Genomic DNA, 21,903 nt, shown 5'->3' with positions numbered 1-21,903 from the left:
ATGAGATAAAACTTCTATTATGGTTAAGTCTACATTGCTATTCTCCCCCACAGACACTGATATTTAATGTGTGAAGTAATAGGAGAAAGGAAGGGTATCTTTTCAAAGATGATTTAACAAAGCAAAGGCTTGTATACAATTAAATAATTGCGCAAATGGGAACAGTAAGTAGTAGCTTTTTTGGTTTTCCTTTCAAAAATATTGCCAATAGCTAAAGAGAATTCAATTGGGAATAATAGATGCTTCTAGACTCAATGTAGTCACCAACTGAGCAAGCTCCAACACTAAGGAAAAAGAAGAGACTCTGAGTGCTAAAAATCAGAGATAGTGGTGCACACATGAAATGTGCCATAATTCTGCGTGGGCTAATTTATTAATTTTGGGGGGAGGGAAGCAGGTGAGGAAAAACTCATTCCTCTCCCACACAGGAAGACTAAAGATCATTTAACTCCTAATAGCCTTTTCACCCCAGAGGCAACAATGAAACAATTTAGTTCAAGATATTTAAAATCTTGCTTGGAAATTTCTGAGTGTAAATTTTTCTAAACTCCTTGATTTTGTTGTTCTTCAAGTGCTTTTTTCAGTCTTTTGTAAACCCATTTGGGGTTTTCTTAGCAAAAGCACTGGAGTGCTTTGCCATTTCTTTCTCCTAGGTTACTCATTTTGGCAGACAATCACCTGTTAAATGATTGCTAAGGTCACAGAGGTAGGCTGTATTTGAAGGAAGATTTGAATTCAATTCTTCCTGATTCTAGGCCCAGTATTCTACCCACTGAGTTATCACATGCCTCTAAAATTCTCATTAGAAGACATGAAAATAAAGGTTTTTAGTTCTAGGAATTTTACTTTAGTATCTCTTCAACTCCTTATCATAAATAACAATAGTTGACATATTATAGCACTTCACATACTACTTCATTTTTCTCTCACGACAACCCTGTGAAATAGTAATGACTGCTCCCATTTTACAGATGAAGGAAAAAATGATCAGCTAAGTTAAGTAACTTGATTTGCCATCCTCAAAAATGGGGCTCTGCTGGAAGGTGGTTGTAGAAGCCAGCAATTATTTATCTGGCTCCATCAAGTTATCTAATCTCAAGTGAATCCTCACAGTTTCAAATTTTTATTAGTTGATTTTTATCTTCATCTCCCTCCCCTCAAAAACTTCTTTTTCTTCAATCTATCAATCAATAAGCATATATTAAACATCAGGTCCCTTTCAATCTGCCCCATCCTCTCCAATTTACATGGATACCCCCCCTAATTCCAAGCCCTCATTAGCTCTCACCTGGACTACTGCAAGAGCATCCTAATTGGTCTCCCTTCTTCAAGTCTCTCCCCTCTCCAATCCATCCTTCACACAGCTGCCAAAATAATCTTCCTAAGGCACAGGTCTGAGCAGTCACTTCTTTGCTCAAAAACCTTCAGTGGTTCCCCAGGGCCTATAGGATAAAATACAAAATCCTTAGCCTGGCATTTAAGTCTCTCCACAATCTGCCTCCCATCTACTTTTCCTGGTTTATTTCACTGTACTTCATGAATTCTACATTCAAGACAAACTGGTTAACTGAATTATTGAATTCCTAACCTCAAACCTCTCCCCCATGACTTCCAAACCACCCAGACCCCTTCCACTAACATCTGCCTACCCCAAGCCCAGCCCATTGCCTTCCCTCTAACCCTAAAAGACTCTTTATATTATACATTATACTGTACTATACTATACTAGGCTGCAACAATTAAGTCAAGATATTTCTATCCCACTTTTCAGATGCCTGGGTAGTATTATCTGACCTCCTGATGCATCCTAAAGACCCCTGAGTCTTGCGACTAGCTGTCATTCTATGGCAGTCTCAAGATTTCTGGTCTGTTCTACCTGCCTTGGGGATGAAACCTTCTTCATACATGGCTTTCCTCAACCATGTGAGCTCAGGATTAATTTTTTTTCTATTTGCATATCCAATACTTAAAATACTTTTTAATTTTTCACTCATTTATTAATACTCATAAATAATGATAGGATTTATATTATGCAGACTATGTGCCTTGTCCAAGGTAGTCCCTATGCATATTTAGGGATAGAGGAACAAGAAAAGGGGTATCAAGACCACATTGTATCTAACAATTCTTTATCCATGTTACCCTCTCCTTTAAATCCCAAAAGAATTGATTCCTGAGTCTAAAGTGGAACCAGTGAGGGGGATCTCACTTTCCCTCTGGGAAAGTTATTCCTGGTGGCTCCATGTTATAGGCTTTAGCCAGCTAAACAAGGACTAAATGAGTACCCAGGATGAAGTACATGTATTTCTGTTCTTTCTGGCAATACTATTCCAAAAATATGAGAACCAAGATGAAGTTGCTAGGTAACAAGATGGTCTGGCACCAGGGATTTACTGTGCTCACCTATAACTATTCATTTTTTAATAGAGCTTTTTTTTCTTAATAAGCAGAATTATCTAAATATTGCTCCAAGATGCCATTACACTAACTACAACATTATGGAGACTCCAAAATGAAACTTAGAACCATGTAGAAAAGACCAATCTAATCATCCATTCTTGAAAAACAATGTGGATGAAAAATAAGCAATGACATCAGCAAGATCATTAACTTAGTCTATCTTGGATGATTAAGATGGCCAACAAAGTGATTGATACCAGAAGAGAAAATAATAAAAGATCAAGGTGAATCTCATTTGACAAATCACAAATGGCTTCTATGATTTCAAACTACTTGCTCTCCATCACAAATGTCCATTTCTTTAATATCACTGTTTTCTGCTTATACTACATGATTGTGAATTCCTAAATAACAAGATCCCCAAAGAAGCAAATTTAGAAGTAGGCACAAAAGCAACAGACGGATGATTAATACAAGCCAGCAGCAGCATGTTACCAATGACAATCTGTGTTATAAAAGTGGTAAAAAAAACCACAAGGGAACCCTTTTTCATTGTCAGAGGAGGGGTGCTGGTTGTGTATCGAAAATGAAAGACAAAAGAGCTCTTTAAGGTGAAGAAATAATCAATGAAAAATAACATGCCTTTTTTTTTTTTTTTTTAAAGAGAAATCAATTTAAAAAATTTTAGAATGGAAGACAACAAATAAACCCTGGTTTATACAAGATACAAGATACCACAAAATGGTCTTGGATTCCAGATTAGGGTAAGAAATGGATATTAAATATATAGGATAAAAAGTATAGTATTAAGTATAAGAGCTTCAGTGCTTTTCAACACAGTCTAATCAGAGCAGTTGGTATTCTTTAAGAACAAGTAACAAGTATTCTTCAAGAAATAAGTAGTCATTACTTTTCTAAAATAGTTATACCATTTGTCTTGTATAACATAACAAATATGGAAATATGTTTTAAAGGATCGCATATATTTAACCTAAAAAAATAAGAATAATAGGATGGAACATCTGAAGTTGGAAGGCATATTACATGTCTTTTTATACATTATACTCATTACACAGATAAGGGAAAATGTCTTGCCCATGGTCACCTGAGAATTGAGATTTGAATCTAGGATCTCTAGTCATTATATTTTATCATGCTGCCTCTCCTACAATTGATAAGGTCATTAATTTCTAGGGGGGATTGAAGAGATGACCATTACCTTCCATGATACTTTCTCTAAAAAGTCTGAGGTTATAATTATGAACATTCCTGGCTCCCTATAGCATAAGGATTTTCACCTTGGGGTCTATGAACTTAAAAAAAAACCTGAATAACTGCATTTCAATAAAATTGATTTGTTCATTGAAAAAAGAATTAAGATTAGGCCTTTGTCTTCCAATTTTTCTTAAGGTTCCTGGTTCACTCAGTAAGACTACATAGCACTACTTGGCCTATTTTCACTATATCTCTGCCTCCAACTTGGAACTCCACTTCATTTTTTAGGGCCCTAAGCTCCTAATTCATGAAAAATTCGCCATTATCTATCTGCCACTTGGCACTCCAATTCCTTCCTTTGGGCCTGAAACTCTTCATTCAGGTAAAGTTCACCAATATCTATGAGCCAGTGGACCCATTAAAGCAGCTAAATGATGCAGTATATAGAGTAGCATGATTTAAGTCAGGAGGAATTAAAACTTTCAGGTCATCTACAGTGACCTCAGACTTACTAGCTATGTGACCCTGGGCAAGTCAATTAACCCTTACCTCAGTTTCCTCATCTGTAAAATGAACCAGAGAGGGAAATGCCAAATTATTCCATTATCTTCATTGCCAAGAAAACCAGAAATGGGATCACAAACAATTGGACATGACTGATACAAATGAACATCTGGATTCATCATCAGGTATTCTGGCCATCTTCATGCTACACTGCTATACTTTATCCTAATTTGGACTCAGCAGTTCAGTCCCAACTCCCAGTCTCCCATCCCTACTCTTGCTCTGGAAACAATAATCAAATCATCAGAGATAATAGAAATATACCAATCATTTGTCTTGTAACTCTGCTTGCCACCCCTGGAGTTTCCCAAATTACTTTTCCCAGGGCCTGATTCCCCTTTGTGTACTCTCTTCCCCTATTGAAATGTGAGCTCCTTGAAGACAAAAACAAGCTTGATTTTTTATATTTTTGTATCTTGCATTGCATTTAGTACTGGCTCACAGTAAACACTTAATAAATATTTTTTATTTATATTCATTCAAGAGTAAAAAAAAATGGAAGCTTATTTGAATCTCTTTTCTCTCTCTCTCTCTCTCTCTCTCTCTCTGTCTCTCTGTCTGTCTGTCTCTCTCTCTCTCTGTCTCTCTCTCTCTCTGTCTCTCTCTGTTTGTCTCTGTGTCTCTCTGTGTCTCTCTCTCTGTCTCTCTGTGTGTGTCTCTCTCTCTCTCTCTCACACACACACACACACGCCAATTATCTTCTGTGAATGATTCCTACCATCAATGTGGCAGGAATGGATATTAGTTATCACTTACTATCAAATTATCGTACTCATGAGGTAAGGATGGAAAATGTCAATGAGATTGTTCCCTTTTACTGTACCCCTATGTTCTACTGTCTAAGAAAACACTCTAAGAGTTTTCACCACTAAGAAAAATAGGGTGGCCTTCAGGAACTGGTCACTATAACTCTAAAATAATGAGACCAGCTTTCATGGAACCCACTAGTTTAATGTATTAAATATCATCCTGAGAGATGAGATTAAATTAAGCTAGTTATTTCACCTTGCTTTATATATTAACTAAGTGAAAGAAGTCTGGGTAAAAGAATCTCAGAAAGCTCACATTCAAAATCTATTCATTCTACAATAATTTCAGTCTCTTAGATGTTCTGATGACAGTTTTGCCATGATTTCTAAGACAGTGGATATTGAATACTTGCAAGGAATGCAGGATACAAGGAGCTGATCAGAGCATGAGTAATGTTTTGCAGATGCTACAGAAGCTTGTCTAAAGGAAGCACGGGTTCTCTAACCAGATGTTCTGAAGCAATAAAAATGCCTAAATATTCAACATGTCCAAAACTGAATTCATTCCCCCAAATCTCTGCCTTCAATGTTCCTGTACATTTGATGGCACTAACATACCTCCTGTCTTCTTCCTTCATAATCAATGGTAATGCTTCCCCTCTCCCTTATCTCCTACATCCAATGTCCTTTTGATCTTACCGTTGAAATCTCTCTATTATTCGATTCAGGCTTTCTTCATTTCTCACATTGAATTTAGCCTTCTAACTTAGCTATCTGCCTCTAATTTCTCTCCTCTTCAATCTGTCACACAACTGCCAAAATAATTTAACAGGCTTTATAAGTCAGATAAAGGATATCATCCTATAGGTGTGTGACTAGGAAAGGAGTCGGACTGATCATGTACTACAAGCAAGGGAAAATAACCATGGACAAACACAAAGCCCCATAATATTCACACACTATCAAATGATCCAGAACACAGGTGTCAAACACAGAGCCCAGGATGCCTGACTCCAAAAGGCTCAACCAGATTAATATGTAATTAGGAGATATTTAACAAAATAAATTAAAATACAATAGAAAATAGATAATGTTAGTCAATATGTGACCTAGTTTAGTCTTTTGTTCTACTTTGTACCACTGATCTAGAGAAGGCCTCTAGAGCACACTAGATGGATTCTTTTAAACGATTTATAAAAGATATAGTACAAAATGTGAGGGAATGGATAGGTTGCTATTTGTATAGAATCCCAGAATTTCAGGCCTTTCTAAAACACCATAATTTATAGATAAGAGAAAGAATGCCATCGCATGGCACTTCTACCTAAAGGCTTTCTCGGGATCCCTCCTATGTGGGTATGATCTTTCTCTCCGCTAAAATCCTCTACTGATTTCTACTTCTTTCAGGAACTCAGTCCATTCTCTTTTGTATTCGAGTTATCCTTGTCCATGTCTATAGTCCTCTACTACTCTGTAACCTGAGAACATTCATCTTTGAACATTTTTCTCTGTCCACCACACAGCAATTTGAACAAATGAAATAAATGATTAGGAAAGGATACTAGGGTGTAGGATGATATAATTTTCTTTTAGGAGCAGGCTGATTTCTTCCTCATTTCTGAGGTCTACTAAGCAGTGAGAAGGAAGGTGGACAAGTGTTACAGGCACAGGAGCCAGGTAAACATGAAAAGAAGACTTACTCCTCACCTCTGTTTCCAGGCATGGTTTCTCTCACCTTTGGCTACTTGGTCCCATTCTGAGGCTGAGCCTTTCCAATCATATCCAGAAAAGAGAATGTTTAAAAGGGCTACAAGGGATGCTTCAGAAGGCAAGGCAGATTCAGGACTAATCTATTAGTTATATAGAACAATTCATGGAAAGGAAAATCTTTTCCTGAAGTAAAATAAAAATTCAAACTGGCATTTCAAGCCCTTCACAATCTGGCCCCTACCTGCCTACCCAGTCTCATTTCAAAATGACTTGCTAGTTAATCACGGTACACTACATTCTATCTCTTACATCTGTGCCTTTACATTTACTTACATTCATAACCTGGGAATTATGTTCTCTTCCTCAGTCCACATATGCGATGAGTTGCCAAAACTTATTGTTTCTACCTTCATAGCACTTGCACTTCCTTCCACTCACAGCTACCACCTCAGTTAAGAATCTCATCACCTCTCACCTAGGTAGCTACAGTTTCTTAAACAGTCCTCCTGCTTCAAGTCTCAGCCTACTCCAATCCATCCTCCACATAGATGACAGAGTGATTGTCCTTAAGCACAGATCTGACTGTTATTTCCTTACTCAATCAATCCCAGTGACTATCCATTGACTCTAGGATAAAATAGAAACTCTTCTGATTGGTTTTTTAAAGCTTTCTATTACCTGACTCTAGATTATCACAACAGTGTCACTGGGCATTACTCCCTGCTATCGTTCTCTCTCTTCCCCACTCATCATACCTCAACTCCTACCACCAATTACCTGGAATTCTCATTCTAGAAAAAAAGCAAAAAATCTAGAAAACTAATTTGCCACACTGCCAATTTCACCTATCAAAAATTGTCATCAGTGACAATTGAATTGTCATTTTCAATTCCAGTTCTAATAGCCAAGCAACTGGTTGTCAAAATGTAAAAAAGCAGTAATTTTTAGATAAATTATGGAGTAGCTACAGAGCTATATGCTCAGTATCATCCAACAAGAGTAGCTGTATCATGAGAATCCAAATACTAAAGGACAAAAAGCTTCTATAATCTTACATTTGTAAATGAATTGAAATTTTATTAATCATAACTCTTATTTCCATATTTATGACAAAAAACAATGTGTAAATACAAACAGTGGCTCAAAAGTCTCATTATAAATTCATTAATACTTTTTGGATAGAGTGCATTATGTGTATGTATATGTACATACAGAAATATAATATAGTATCCACTAATTTTACAGAAAGTAGTTTACTTATTTACCAAACTGAGTTTTACTGTATACTTAGTTGAATCTAAATAAAAATGAAAATGACAATGGTTGGTATATGTGATACTTGATGACTTCATGAATCCATTACAATAAAGAGAGGCAAGATCATAAGTTGAGAACCACTATCCTAAAGTGAAAGTAATGAACTACCAGGAATAGAGACACATAAGAGTCAGGAAGACCTGAAGATCAAATACTACTTACTCATAAATAATTATTAGTATTTATGTGATCCTGAACAATCCACTTAATTTCCAAGCCTCAGTTTCCTTATCCATAACACGATAACAAGGATAACCGCTTTAAATAGTTGTTAGAGAATCAGAAAGAATAATGTATATTGTTTTGTAAATCACAAAACACTATAATAGATATATAAATAACTATATTACTGATGCTGCTCTTATTCCTATTACTACTGCTACCATTACTCCTTTTCCTACCACTACTATTGCTACTATCACCACCATCATCACTACTACTACTGCTGCTGCTGCTGCTGCTGCTGCTGCTGCTATTGATAAAGTATCTGACTGAACCTCTTAGCCAATTAGGAATAATAGAAGGGATGGAGAGGAAAAAACAGTACAACCTTATATAAGAACATGCTCTCTAAGAACATAAAGTTTATTTCATTTTCTTGTCCAAAGTTTAAATTTCAGAGCATTTTCCAGGGAATATGACTCTTATTTTTCCATCAACAATACTACTGCCTTTTCTTTCAAATATGGTTTCTTTAGTAGTGGAGAGACCTTTGTGAACCAGTGAAAAGAACCAGCTTTGAAACAAAAGCCCATGTTTGCTCCTTACTAACTGAGTGACTTTGGACAAGTCACTCATTCAGTTGGACCAGTTTTATCAACTGTAAAATGAGAAAGCTCATGATCTTTATAGCCTCTTCTGGCACTTAATCTGTGATCCTATGAAATCTATTAGCATGAGAAAGAGAGATTGAAGCAGAGACAGAGGAGCTAACATCAGTGCTAGGACAGACATTCTCTGGAATTCAGATGCCTTGGGATTTTACTTGAAATATAATCAAAGTGACTAAAAATTAAGTAGGAGAAAAAACTCAATTTCAGCAGTAATAATGAAGTCCTGAGAATATTTCTTTAAGGATCAATTTTAGGAAAAACCCACTTAAGTTGATATAACATCCTGTCAACCTCATCTACTATAATTTCTAGTACTTTTTTTCTTTTTCTCTTTCCTTCTCTCTCTTTTCCTTTACAAAAAAGTGCCAATGTTGCTTTTTTTAGCATCTCCCTAAACTGTACATAAGTATTTACTGTGCTCTGGGGAAACTGCCAGCATGACATTATTTACTGTATGACTAATATTCAGTAATGAAGCATAAATGGACAACTATTTACTTGTGTTAATCACCAAAGAGCTTTCCGAAAGCTGTGGCCTCAGAGCCCAAGAGCCCCAATTTCCACACACAGCTCCCCGTCCTCTTTGCCAAAAATCTGCTCCCAAAGAGGCAAGTGTGCAATCCTCAAGTGAAAGCCAGCAAATGAAAGTCACAAGTCATTATTTGCCTAAAATGTTCTTTTAAAAAATGTTTTCAAATTGTTTCCCAGTTAAAAGAACTTGTACATTCCATTTAAAGTCTTTCCATAAACAAGCCTAATACTCAAATGTTAAGTGTCTGAAAATTATTGAAATACTTTTAATACTTTAAGGACAAATTATTATAACTTAGGAAATCAATAAGTTTCATGCTTCTATTAATTTCTCTTCTTAGGAAAAAAGATTTCAGTATATTCTTTCTTTTCTACGTAACGACAAGGTTTAACTTCTGCTGCTGCTATTTTTTTGTTTTTGTTTTTGGCCAAAAGCAACTGCCTTAATCTTCATCGATCAAAACTCATTTCCTATTTAAGACAGATCATTTCTCTTCCTCTCAAGGCCGGATGTATGCACAGACTGGATACTGCCCCGCTTCATTCTTCTGTAATTAACTGAAATTTTTATAGCACCAACCCCAGAAAGTTCAGTAAACCAGCATGCTCAGGAATAGAGAATTCTGATTAACTGACTCTTCTTGATATTAGAATTAGCATAAATGAGACTCATTTTCAAAGAATTAAAATATAAGATATAACAACTAAAATTACGTAAGTAATTAGTAAGTTATTTTAAGGATCTACTTTAAGTGTTACAAAAATTATTTCTGCAGCTAGATAGCACAGTGGATAGAGTGCCAGTCCTGAACTCAGGAGGATCCGAGTTCAAATCTGATCTCAGACACTTAACACTTTCTAACTGTGTGACCCTGGACAGGTTGCTTAACCCCAATTGTCTCAGGAAAAAAAAAAAAAGTTATCTCCTCAGAATCGCACAACAGCCCTAAAGGGAAGGTGCTCTTATTATTCCCATTTTACAAATGAAGAAAATGAAAGTGAGACAATGATTTGTCCAAGATTACATTTCTACTAAGTATCTAATGGTGGATTTGAACTTCCTGATTCCAGGATCAAAAACTCTACCTACTGGGACATCTAGCAGCCAATTAATTAATAAATAAGATAATAAGCTACCATTTGTGCCTTATCCTTCTTAGCTGATTTGTTTAAATTCTTCTGGATAACTGAAATTTTTCTGCAGGATCTACAGGTGTGGGGAAAAAAGTATTCATTACTATTAATAGTAATGAATCAATCAGTATTCATTAAAGCACTGTGTTAGTCCACAAAGACTAAAACCTTACCTGTTCACAATGGGCTTATTTTATTTACATTCTAATGCAGGAGATAAGCATGCAAGTTTCATGTACTAATGTGGTGTTGGGATTTGTTATTAGTATTGTTATTATATTATAATTTTTATTATATCATTTGTTATTATTATATTATTTTTTTCTATGGGATTTAGATAGCAACAATCCTGGGACAAGTTAGCTTTCTCTAAGTAAATGTGCTATAAAATACTACATGGCAGCATAAAATAATTGGATTTTGTGGATGAATTAAAAATACTAAAATGGAAGCTCATCCTTTATAGGCAATCTTTGAAAGCATCCTCTGTACACCTCTGCTTAACAAATGTTTGTTGACTAACTGATTGACCCCGAAACACAAACAGAATAACAGTGGACTTCATCCTCTTCCCACAATTTTGACTTACTCTGTTAATTTTCTATATTTTGAAAGTTGTTCATTGCACATAGCATTGAGATTGCATACTTGTATGTGGTATTTTTAAAAAATGTTATGCTTAAGTTTTTGTGGATTGGGGTTATATCCAGCCAATTGTAACCATCAATTTAGTCTGTGTTAATGGTCAACTTGTAGCGAAGTTTATTGGGTAGCTTCACTGGGATATTCTAAGGTTTGTATTTCTCATATAGAGATCTGTCATCTGTTGCATTCATCATCATCATCATCCTTATCATTAGGAGAACTATTCATACCACTCTGAAACAGGCAATCTACCTTGAAAAACAGATAGCTATTTGAATTTTCCATGTGTGAGGTCTAAAGGTGGTAGAGATGTGAGAAATGGAAAAGTTTCAGTACCACATCCAATTCCACTGTAGTTAGCAGTCTATAAGTCAATGAGTATTTCAGTTTTACAAATCCAACTGTTAAAGGGCTATGTGAACAGCATGTATCATGCAAGAAAATTAGGTTCTCATGGCAACATCCACTTGTGTTCATTCCTTCTGGAAGGACAGATGGTAGCCCTGTCAGAACACTCCTGGCACATTATAGAATTTCTTTAGGAAAACAGATGTATATGACATTAACATCCCTATGAGGTGTTGGTAGTCTTTCATCTCCAAGAACTGCTGTAATTAAAATAACTAAAGTCCTGGGGAGAAGCCAAAGAAATCAACAAACAAAGAAATGCTTGAATTTGGGACTGCCACCCAACAAATGCCAAAGATGAAGCTGCAATTTGTTCCTATAAGTGATGGTGAGAGGTGCGAAATATGGCAAGGGGCTTTGGCATGAAGCAGCCTTTTAAGACTCTGGAGCCTAGTACCTCTGAATCACAACTGTCTCCCCTGCAATGTCCAATGGGAACATGAGCCATTGAGCCTTACCAAAGTATAAATATAGCTAAAAATCATGCAAAATGACCCCTAATCGATAAAACTTTCTCTTGAAACTTGAATGTTCAGCATTTCACACATTCATTTTTGTTCTGTAATAATTTTGCTCAAGTAGGTTCACAGCTTCAAAAGATCTACAATTCCAATTGTAGATTATAGAACAGAAATGTCAGAGATGATCTACACACAGGTGTATTCACATAGGTAATAAGTTTTAGAGGTTAATCAGGTTTTTTGCTTCCAATGCCAGTATTCTTTCTTTCTGATCATCCTCATCAGTATATCCAGTATACATTCTGAGTTCCATTTGTGGTTCAGTGTGCCTTATCCAAACCAATTTAAATCTTAATTTACAAAAACTATTTAAATTTTGACTGAAATTTTCTGTTCTATTTAAGAGATAAGGGCTCTTTAAGAAATCTTAACCTCAGCCATCAAGTAATAATTGCTGGTAGCAAAAGGCAGTTTTAAAGTAAAAGTCAGCCTCTCTACTTCTCCCAACACACTTACTAGAAGATAAAAGAGATGCGTACATTTTCTCCAAAAGCAGTAATCCAGTAAAGTTATCATAGTCTGGGTCCACAGTAGGTAGTCTAATTACTAGCCAGTTTTAAATCAAAAATGGCGAAAAAAAAATTAGAAGAAGAAGAAGAAAAAAAGAAAAAGAAAAGAAAACTTGCTCAAATTGGGCTCAGAAAGCTACTTGTTCTAGTCACCCAGGATTTTAAAGCTTCCAAGCCTCTTTCTTCCAAGTTTTCTTCCATGATGGAGGGCAGGAAGGTTAAAAAGGCCAACTAAAGCTTTCCCTGTGATTAGCTCAAGCCCAGGCAAAATGAATAGGCCATCTGTGACTGGGACAATGCAAAAGAAACTGCCCATGGTTCTTTGAATCGAGCACAAAGACGGAGGCTAGAAATACCTCCCTTTCACCCCCATCCCCCCAAAGGGCTTCTGAATTTAAGCCAAGTTTGGAGGTGAGCTGATAAAAGAAAAAGTTGAGGGAAGGGAACTGGGATAACAGATCTGGAGCTAGAAAGGACCTAAGGAACCATATAATACTTTTATTTTTACAAATGAAATTAAGGTTAAAGTAAGTGATTTGCACAGAATCAAACAAATAGCGAGTTGGGAAGCCAGCATTCAAACTCATGGTTCTATGACTCAATTCTCGGGTTCTTTTCACTGCATTATTTCATCTAATTTTGCCTTCATTGCACAAGGAACAATGAGTCAAGGTACTGAATGTGGGTACAGAGGAATGAACATAATATAGAGGACCAGTCAGAATTCAGTGAATTTAATCCAGGAAAATTTCCAAGAGAGATGAATCTTGAGTTGGGTTGGATGAGCAGAAAGGGGCATGTCTATGCAAAGTTCACTGATATAAGTAACTATATTAAAAAATCCCAAAACGGACTAGGCTCCTTAGGGAGAGCTGAGCATATCTGCCCTGCCCATATTTCCTATAGCCACCAAGAGAATATAATAGGAATTAGATCCATGATTTTATTGCTATCCTGAAGAGATTTTTAACCTGATATCCCTGACCTTGTTTTTGTGGTTGATACAGTTTTTTAGTATTTTGGTAACTATGTTTGAATATACTTGGTTTCTTGTATAATTCTAGGTATATAATTTTATACATTTACAAATTTTCTGGTATGAAGTCCATAGATTTCATCAAATAGCCAAAGAGGTCTTTGACGCAAAGACAGTTAAAAACATCTACAGGTGAGAAAACTTCCTCTGCCAAGAATACACCAGTATCCCCCTTCCTCCTCACCACCTCTTTCATGCCTTTTTTTGTATTGTTTCCCCACCTCTCGGTCTTCTTTTGGGAAGAGATTGTCTGTCTCTTTATTATTTGTATCTTGACACAGTGCTATGCACACAGTAGGCACTTAATAAATGTGTCTATATTGGAGACCAACAAAATTAGCTTGGAATTGACAATTTGACCGTTTAAATTCAAAGAAGGATCAACAATTCTTGTCCCCATAGTAATATTTTTAATAATATTTTAATCCCAGCAAAATCTTAATCCATAAGGTTTATGAGAAATAATCTCCTTTATCCATGAGACATTTTGTTTTGATTCAATCCAAAATTATTGGGTATCTGCTACATGTAACATAACACACTAGCTGCTAAAAACATATCACAATATCTCTAGGAACTTCCATTCCACTGGATGAATTTACCAGTTTGATGCCTTTATACTGAATACTTCCTTCAGGGTTATTTTTTATTGCACACAATATTCCTACCACTTCCATGCCTTTGCACAGGCTGTTCCCGTCTCAGAAATGTGACCCTTCTCACTTCAATCTCCTGGAATTTCTAGTTTCTTTCAAAATTCCTAACAAATGCCATCTCCCACAAGAGGCCTTTCCTGATAACTACCTCACCAAGCACTAGGATATCCCCTTGAATTATCATTAGGACATGAATAATGAATAATGATTAGGATAATTATTGCAATAATTCTGAAATAACAACAATCATTAATTATTTTGTATATACTTACATACATACAAATCTCTTTGGATTGAATGTAAGCTTTTAAGGACAAAGGATGTTTAACTATTTTTGCTTTGATATCTCAAGCACAGTATAAAGGCATCATCCAGTCACTCAATCTGAAAGATAACAAATTGGCTATCTTGAAGTTTTAAAGTAATATAGGATTTGAAAAAGCACAATTACTCTTTTACCAAAAACTTCCAGTTAGAGAAAGGTACTGTTATAGTTCTAGATTTTCAAAAGCTACAGACTATTTACTTCAACAATGAAGAAAAGACAGAGGTTGTCACTATTACTGGAGTTCAGGGGAAAAGTGCTTTTAAAAATGAATATCACAATGTACCTACAAATTTCAATTTTCACCACTGTCTTCATTCGTTACAATACTATGCACAAAATGAATAGCTGGATAATGAAATGTTGTATATTTTATATTAAAATTTTTTATAATGTTTCAAGTTTCCTAAAGTGCTTACTTCATGAAAACTGTCTGAAGCAGATAGAGATTAACTTCTCTTTTTAGACGTGGAAATTGAGAATTAGGAATGTTAAATAACTAACTAATTATTCCAGAGGTGTCAGGGACAGAAGTTAAATCTTAAGTTTTTCCAAATTCTAGTTCAGATTTTCCAACTCCTGAATCAATACACTGTGCTCAGTATCACCATGCTTCTCTATATTTCTTACTAGACCTGTGTTTTATGTGGTAATTCACAAAATTTATTTTCTGAACCATTTCAAATGCTCCTGCTTTAAATATGATGGACTGAAAGAATCACATGATGTCTTAATGGTTAATAAGATGCATCCACCCATTCCATTCTGCTCACTGTCAATCTTAATGCATAAATTAGAGTAATTAAATGGAAATAATTTTAGTACCTCCCTCCCCTTCAACTCCATGTAAAATGCGTAGCTTAGCTCCTAAAATTGAACATCTTATCTAAGCCACAATTAATACTGAGTCAAATGAATTGTTCAAGCACCCATGTATTTAAGAGTTAGGAAGTCATTTTTCAATTGAGAAGTCTGGGGAAGATCTCTAATTGTAACAACGACAGATTGCACAAGTGGGGAACCTCAATGTAAATCATCTCATTTTCTGAGAATTTCTGGAACTGTGATCTGATTTTCCAGGAACAGATGACAAAAGCTGCCAACTTGTATGACTAGATTTTTACTAGAGCTAGGAAATTCAGAAAGGACTCTTAAAAGCCATTAAGGAGTACTGCTGAATTCTTCTCAATGTGTCCTCCCCTACAAAGAATACTATTTCCAAGAGAATGTCGACTTGAAACAATTCCCTGGTTGGTACAGAGGAAAGAGAATCTTGGATAAACAGTCTTTGGTGATTCTAAGCAATAAATATAGTAGCTCAAAGCAATTAAGTTCTGTATAGCCCTTTAACCTACTTTGCTGCTACTTCTGGCACCAACATGACATTTTAAATGTCACTGAAGGGTTAGAGGGAGAATAAAAAAGCATCAAATCAACAATTGTCATAGCATCATAACAAACTACTTATGAGCTAATATTTCATTCTTTCAGAAGTAAAATAGACAGCCTTCCCTTAGTGTTTGCACTAAGGCATAGCTCGGGTAATTTTCACTAAGGCTTCCACTAACCATGTTTTCCTAGTAGTGATAATGGACTTGCAATGACCCACCTAGACTTTCTCACTTACAATCCTTGTGACCAACAGCACCAAGACCAGGTTTAACCGAAAGTTAGACAAAATTAAACTTTGGGGCCAAGCTAATGAAGCTAACTGAAGTTTAGTGCTTTAAGGAGAAGAAAAGTAAGTTTTAAATAAAATAAAAAATATATAAAAATATATGAAAGGCATATTAAAATATATATAAAGCATATCTAAAAATAAAAATTTTAAAAAGAAATTTTTAAATAAAAGCATGAGACATCAGATAGTGTCTACCTTAAAATCACAGACATCTATCCCCCCTTCAGAAAGTACACCAAGAAGATTTATTCCAGAATCAAGCTTTATGCCGAGAAATTATCAAAATCCATTCCTTCTTTCTGGTTTTTAACCAATATTGGTTTAGCATCAAAGATTTAAATAAATGACACGTCTAATCTTATTTATGTACAAGTCTCATCTCCCCTGGCTAACTACAAATCAATGAGGGAAGAGAATCTACTTCCATCTCATTTTACACTTTGAGGGGGTTGACTCAGTGACTCGAATACAAAAGGTATTAGATAATGTCACCATTGAACTAGTGATCTGAGAGATGCTTGTTAGGAAAAGAATCCTGTCTCCCCTTTTTTTCCTTTGGAAAAAAAGTACTATCATTTTTCAAGGATGTGTGTAAATTCCTTTTAAGGAAACTATTTTTTTTAATCTACACCTATTTCATGTAGTCATCATTCTGCACCTAAAGACAGACATAATTCAGAGAAGGCAGTAAAAGTGATCATTAGGCCATTATTAAGGCCTGGCTCTAGGCCAGGCATTGATCTAAGAGGATATTAATCCAAAAATGGAACAGAACCTACTTTCAAGGAGCTTATATTCTACAGAGAAGGGAAAGAGAGGGGGAAAAAAAGTATGGGTATAAACATTAAGACAAGATCATTTGGAAAGATGAAGGGCAAGGAGAGATTTGATCCAAGTTCTTATGATCCTCAAGAGGCAGTTATTCAAGAAACCTCAGAATATCAGAATTAGGAGACTTGCCCTAAAGCTTGAAAAAGAACTTTCTGTAACAGATAACTGAGAAAATAAAAATAGAAATCAGCAATTAGGCTTAAGAAGATCTACTAGCAATTCCTATGATAGGTCAATAATAGGTTATGAAGAAAAGTGATAGAAATCACAAGTTAAGGAATACTTTTCTAATCTGCTACAGTTACCATAAAATCTGGCCTTGGTCCCCTATACATCATCTTTGGAGTCATTATCAAAGAAAAGAGGCTGGTCTAAATAACTCAGAAGGTCTGGTCCAGTTTGATATTTCATGTTTTAGTTACCCTAAGCAAACTTCTCTAAAATGTTTTAATCACTTACATTTGAAAACCTACAAAAGTCATTAAGTTTTGCTACCTCTGGGCAAAAATCTTTTTCTCTTTGGACTTTCTTGCAACTTTAGCTGAAACTTTCTGGAAACATTTCCGTATCAGGTGAAAAGAATCTTTTCACAACAACTATGATTCAGAATAGCAAGTTATTTATTTCACTCTCTGCAATTAAAATATATGAAAATGTGGGAGCAAATATAGGCTACAGTAATACATTATTGGTGGAGCTGGTAAGTGGTCCAGCCATTGTGAAAAACAATTTGGAACTGTGAATTAAATAACTAAAATTCCTATTGCACCTTTGACATAGAGATTCCATGGCTCCCCAAAAATCAATGAGAAAAGGAAGGCCATACATATACAGAAAAACATTAATATCAGGACTTTCTGGAATAGCAAAGAATAAAGTAAAGCTCATTGATTAGAGAATGCCTAAGCAGACTGTGGAACAAAAATGTAATGTTCTATTATTAAGTGATGAATACAAAGAAGCTCAAGAAAACTTATAGAAAAACTGATGCAAAAGGACTGATAAGTAAATCCAGAAAAACAATACATGAAATACCTACAATAATGAAAATGGAAACAACAAACTGAAAATGAATGCTGTAAGATTATGAATGATAAAGTTTGGTCTCAAAGAATAGATATAAGGAAAGCACCTCCCTTCTTATATTATAATAATATAAACTACAGATAATATCATACTTTTCCAATGTGTTGATTAGTTTTCCTGAACTGTACCCCACACAGATTTTTAAATTGTTTGTTATAAGGGATGATGCTCTAGGAATGGGAAAGGAGAGGATGTATTTGGAAATGTAGATATGATTGTTCATGCTATAGTGAATTTTTTCAAAGTCAAGAAAAGGGCTGGATCATGGCAATAACTTGCTATCTTCTTCCACTAATCAACTTTTCTGTAGGTCCATCTCAGTAATTTCCTTTGTGCAAAACTAGAATTTATTGCTGTTTAAATTTTTTTCTATCCTAACCCACATCTGACTGATTTCACCAGGACCACACAAGCACCCATACCTGATAATATGGATGATGCAAAAAGGAATCCGGACAGCCAGCTAAAGCCATTGGTTCTTTCTTGCTTTCTTCAAATTACATTTACTGTGGTACTGCACCTGCAACAAAGACCAATCATGAGAAGCCAAGACAAAAGTTTATGCTACTAGTTATTACTTAAAAAGTTTTGCATAGAGATTATAAAATCTCTAGCACTCTTAGACCATCTCAATTTGTGGACCTGATAAGTTTCTTATTAATATAAAGCAACTAAGGATTTATTCTAGTATCATGCATCAGATCATATACTAGGAGCAGGGGCTCTTAACCTGAGGGTATCCTGACATGTTTTGTTTCATTATTTTGATAATTGTCTTTCAATGTTATTGGTTCTCTTTTTAATGCTATCTACTTTATCCTGCACACTACAAAGCTTTATTCCTGAGAAGAGGCCATAGGATTCCCAAAAGACTCTAAGACATAGAGAAATGAACCCCTCAACTAAGGGGTAACGTGGGTCATGAGAATTTTGGGGGGGGATGGCCACATGGTAATAATGAAAGAGCAATGTAATATGGGGCTATGTAGTGCTGTCAGAAATTCACTATATTTAGTATGGAGAAAAACAGGCTTCCAAAACTTAGTAGCTATGTGACCATAGCCTCTCCTTAAGCTAATGCTAGCAATCTGATTTCATTTGCTAATTAGATCCAGAAATACAGCATTAAAAGTGGGTTGTGGATAACATAAACATAATGACCAAATGCGGGGATTGGGGATTGACTACTGAAAGATTTATGCCCATCTACTTCTGACATACTCCATTGAAAAATAATCTGCCTAATTAACTAGTTCTAGTTTAGAGAACATTCACAGTTGTCTTGGCAAGAAGCTACAGCAAATATTAACTCTTAGAAATGAAAAGTTTAGTCTACAACCAAAAAAACTCTGCTCTTATTTCATGAACAGTCATCCTAGCAGGAGCTGAAACTGATTCCATGTTAACCTGGATCCACTGAAAGCAGGTTTTCCTAGTGTTCTTAGAAGCATTTGAGTAGATTTCTATGCTGTCACTCTAAAGCTGTTGTTTTTTTCATCTAAATATTAATTACTCCACAGATCAGCTTGGCGCACAGAAAGAAAGCTGACAATAGATTCAAATATATGAATAAGATACATGGCCATGACCATTGAGAGTATTCACTTTAGGAGACAAAGAAAAGAAGGGGTTGAAAGGGATTATGGAAAGAGCGACAAAGGGGAAAGGGGAGAGAGGGGAAAGTGGTGGGGATGGGAAGAGAAAGAGAAAAGAAGAGAAGGGAGGAGAAGAAATTAGGAAAGCAAAGGGGAAAAGGAGAAAGTGAGGGAAAGGAGAGGAGAGCTAAGAGAAGGAAAAGAGGAAATGGAAGGGAGAGAGAAGGGACAAAGGGAGTGGGAAGAAAGAGGAGAGGAAAAGGAGACAAAGTCAAGGGAAAGGGAGAAAAGAAAGGGGAAAAGAAAAGGGAAGGGGAACAAACTAGGTGAGGTAGGGAGGGAAAGGGGGGAGAAAAGAACCTTGATCTTAGAGAACTAAACTTATCACTGAATCTGATTTTGAACATTACTTCTGAAATTTAATAGACCCATGTGCGAGAAAAAGTCATTGACACACTTCAATTTCCTGTAAAATGAGGAAGTTGTACTAGGAATCTTTCTATGGTCCCTTCCAGTCCCGAGTTTCCTGTTTTATGAAGAACTGTATTTTCTAGATTTAATACCACATAATAAAACACACAAAAGGGAAATTTTTAAAAAGGTGACAGACTCATGCCCAAGAAGAAAATTTGGCAAGCATACACCAACACCAAGAACGGCATTCCCTACCCACAGAGAACTCTGCCTTCTTGCTGGTGGCATGAAAATTATGCCAAAAAATGTTTTGGAATATAAACTAAAATTCAAGCATTCATTCAGATCTGAATCTGCCTCCCACAAATTTGAATCTAATTCAGAATGGTCTCTGGATAAAAAGGAAAGATTTTTTTTTAAAAAAAGTCCTGGTTTGGTAAATCTTTTATACTACCCTGTGCCTTCTTCAAAGCAATTCCTAATAAATACTAATAGCTAAAATAAATTACTCCAGTCACAAGAAAGCAAAATTGAGCCATTTCACAGACTTTTCTATCTGACACATCCAAAGAGGTCATTAAGTACAATAAATGATATTATATAGGGAAAGCTTAACAGGCCGCAGAAAGATTACTTCCAGGAGCACAAAGATTACTCTTACCAATACTATCTCAGCAATCTTCACAATATTCCTAAGAAATAACAAAACTGAGACTGGGATGGATCTGTTTATGTCAACTCACAAGGATGGATCTGTTTATGTCAACTCACAACTCACAAACCAATGGAATTTAGATCAGCTCAGTGTTCTGCCTGTCAAATCCCTGAAACAATCAATTCATTTACCATAAAAAGTGTCTCCCTGAAATAAAGATATACATAAATGTGCAAAGTCCATGGATGTGGAACAAAGCATCTATTTTCATTTTTCCAGTGTACTGATTGGTTTTGCTTAATTTTTTTCTATTGTGCTTTTTTCCTCTAAAAAATAGATTTTATAATAAGAGGATGGCTGTCTGGGAGGGGGAGAAAGGTACAAGGGAAATCTCGATGTATAAAAAGCAAAAGGGATGTCAATAAAAATGCATCTTTAAAAAAAAAAGGTGTGATTAAAATGCAGAAAGATCACCCCATTCAATACAATCAAAATTCCTTTTTATGGTTCTGTTTTGAAAACTAGGATTCATACAGGAAAAACAGAGCTCTATCATTTAGAATATACTTGATTGATCTTTGGTTAAAAGCTGTAACTGAAATGTAAAAAAGTGATGAAAGGGAGATTGATTCTCTACAGGGCTATCAGGTTTCTTTATCTTTTCCATCTCTTTCAACAAGCTTTTAACCAGCCTTGCAGAACACTCTCTTGCAACTGGAATAAGCCACTGTTTTTAATCTATAAAGATCAATGTCTTTATTCTTCTATTCCTCTTTAGGCATCATACACTTGACACTATTAACATAAAAAGCTGATCCTCACCTTTGCTCTAAAAGATGGATTCAACGAAGTAATTTTTTTTTTTCTGGCTGTCATAGCTATTGAGTCTGTCTTTTAATTTCTAATGAATTTTGCTTCTGAGATGTCTCCAAAATGCTGCCATGAACAAAATAAACGCTTGGGGCAAATTTCTGATACCTGATGTAATGTTTCACATATCTCAAGAGAACATATTTGAATCACCTTGTTGGAAAAGAGCAGTTAAAATTTTCCTTAAAAGTAAAATGGCTTAGAAAATGAAAAGAGCG

General features: G+C 35.5%; 1 protein-coding gene across 7 annotated transcripts in view; it reads right to left on the bottom strand.

Annotated features, from left to right (window-relative positions):
* The window catches only part of GRB10 (growth factor receptor bound protein 10), a 263,879-nt gene that overhangs the window by 167,008 nt on the left and 74,968 nt on the right, over positions 1–21,903 (bottom strand). For 4 of the 7 annotated variants that reach the window (XM_031957203.1, XM_031957205.1, XM_031957204.1 and 1 more), the window contains one exon: positions 18,574–18,671. The exons of 1 other annotated variant lie outside the window; for it this stretch is intronic. In XM_031957203.1, the coding sequence (XP_031813063.1) occupies positions 18,574–18,624 (51 nt within the window). In that variant the 5' untranslated portion in view covers positions 18,625–18,671. Of the gene's footprint in view, positions 1–1,288; positions 1,443–18,573; positions 18,672–21,903 lie in introns of those variants that run through there. 2 more of the 7 variants (XM_031957207.1, XM_031957209.1) reach the window with 1 other exon arrangement.

Source organism: Sarcophilus harrisii, chromosome 1, assembly GCF_902635505.1.
Source record: "Sarcophilus harrisii chromosome 1, mSarHar1.11, whole genome shotgun sequence".
In the NCBI taxonomy this organism is placed as follows: domain Eukaryota; kingdom Metazoa; phylum Chordata; class Mammalia; order Dasyuromorphia; family Dasyuridae; genus Sarcophilus; species Sarcophilus harrisii.
Note: the sequence above shows the minus strand (reverse complement) of the source record. Positions and strands in the feature narration are given on the sequence as shown.